The sequence below is a fragment of the Photinus pyralis genome, unplaced genomic scaffold (assembly GCF_008802855.1).
Source record: "Photinus pyralis isolate 1611_PpyrPB1 unplaced genomic scaffold, Ppyr1.3 Ppyr1.4_unclustered_Scaffold6033, whole genome shotgun sequence".
Taxonomy (NCBI): domain Eukaryota; kingdom Metazoa; phylum Arthropoda; class Insecta; order Coleoptera; family Lampyridae; genus Photinus; species Photinus pyralis.
The window spans coordinates 1-2,172 of NW_022171880.1; the positions used below are offsets into that span (position 1 = coordinate 1).

General features: G+C 35.4%; 1 protein-coding gene across 1 annotated transcript; it reads left to right on the forward strand.

Moving 5' to 3' along the window:
- The first annotated feature begins 1,321 nt into the window (after positions 1-1,321).
- Positions 1,322-1,930, forward strand: LOC116182578. The gene has a single exon (XM_031503112.1). It carries the CDS (start codon positions 1,322-1,324, stop codon positions 1,928-1,930), a length of 609 nt encoding a protein of 202 aa, XP_031358972.1.
- Positions 1,931-2,172: the final 242 nt, after the last annotated feature.

Consider the following 2,172-nt stretch of genomic DNA (forward strand, 5'->3'; position numbering starts at 1 on the left):
CTGTATTCAGAAAATAATGTTACTTTTCTCATTAGCGCTGGGGGCGTTCCCAATAGTATTGCGATAAATGGTATTATTGGATTTGCATCTTAAATGTATTGGAAAAACCGGATTTTTAAGGGCGAAAGTCGTATAAAACAATCCTTACGGCTTGTTTAAATGAATAGAACAATAAACACCAATCACCTAGCAGTCAGCAGTTCTCAACAAATTATAAATATTACACCAATTTCGATACGAAGGTATAACGCTTGTCTTTAAATGGTAAAATAACGGTAATTTTACGTTCGTAAAATGCGCTAAAAACTTATACGATATTCAAATTGTACGTAATACATAATATAATGTAATGATATGCAAATATGTACATAATGTGCTAGGGGTATTATCGTTATCACTTTCAATACAATAATCGCTTGTTTACCTCAGAAGTTAATTATATTTAGATTTGTACTTGTACCATAATGACTTCCTAATTATTGTAATCAATATTAATGTTTTATAAGTAAAAGAAAATAAGAAAATATTTGTTAATGTCTTTAGGAAGGGGTTCTATATATATTGCAACTGAATTGTTATACTCAGTTAGTTTCCTGTACAACCTGGTCAAAATGGACGCCACTGAGGCCAAACGTAAAATTTAGTTGAACGTGTATGATTATTTTGTAAAAGAAAAAAATCATGGTGGAGTACTTACTTCAGTAATGGCAGTTCAACAAAGAACAGCGGATGCGGTGCAGGTATCGAAACAAACAGTTGTGAGGACATGTGCTATGCGAGAGATTGGAAGTGATTTAAAAAGAAATCCATATCGCCGTTCTAAACCACGTAGGACGGACCTACTAGAAAATAAAAAGATCCGATATCTGATTTATGATATGTACGCAAATAAAGAGCACGTAACTCTAGATACTTTGTTGGCGGTGATAAAATTGAAAGACTTGTGTGATTTGGGCAGAACAAGCTTGTTCTATGCACTGAAAGAAATGGGCTTTAAATTTAAGATGACCAATAGCAGACGGGGTTCGTGTGAACAAAGTCATGTGGTTTCCATGCGGAATGTGTTTTTGCGAAAATACATCAGAAATCTCGAATCCGAAGTTCCGCATGATTTCGTTTTTTTAGAAGAAACCTGGGTGTTTAGCAGAGGCGCAACAAAGCGTACTTGGCAAGATGACCGCGCTAAAAGTTTGCAACAACTCATAAGGCTTCAGATGGTAAACGATACATAATTATTCATGCTGGTGGCAGAAATGGGTTTATAGAAGGCAGCAGCTTAATATTTTCGAGTACCAACAAATCGTTCGATTACCACGACAATATGAACGCCGAACTATTTGAAAAATGGTTTGAAGAATCTTTCCTAAAGAAACTTGCTCAGCCCTCAATTATTGTTTTAGACAATGCATCTTATCACACGCGGAAAAGTGAAAAGATTCCAAGAGCTTCTTCAACCAAAGAGGAAATTTCGAATTGGTTGAAAATGAAGAATAGACCATTTGGTACTGCGATGTTTAAGGCCGAATTGTTAGAAATTGTAAAAAATCACAGTCAAGCAACCATAACTAAATATGTTGTCGATGAAATGACATTACAATATGGCCACGAGGTTCTGCGTTTGCCGCCTTACCATTGCCATTTCAATCCCATTGAACTGGTATGGGGAATTTCGAAAAAGTTTTACGATGACCATATTGTTGGTACGCCGGGAAGACCAGAAGATGTTCTTAAAACCTGGAACGACGCGTTAGCTAAAGTAACTCCAGACGTGTGGAATCGCTGCGTAACCCATACAGAAGAAATAATCAAGGATACCTTCAATCGTGAAAAAATCATAGACGATGTAAGGGCTTTGGTTTTTACTGTAAATACAGGAAGTGATGAAGAAAGCGATTATTTAAGTGAAAGTGACAATGACAACGACGCGTGAATTCATATGAACTTAATTCATGTCGATTATTATAATAGGTAGCAATTAAGTAAATAATGTACATATTTTCATGTTTATTTGTAACAAATGTTGTAATTTTTAATGTGAACTGCTAAAATACAAGCATGATTTCGTATCGTAACTGGTGTAATATTTATATTCTGTTGAGAACTGCTGACTGGTGGGTGATTGGTGCTTATTGTTCTATTCATTTAAACAAGCCGTAAGGATTGTTTTGAACG

Bases quoted from the DNA above. Each gene is read 5' to 3' on its own strand.
- LOC116182578 (XM_031503112.1), top strand. From the start codon at position 1,322: ATGAACGCCGAACTATTTGAAAAATGGTTTGAAGAATCTTTCCTAAAG.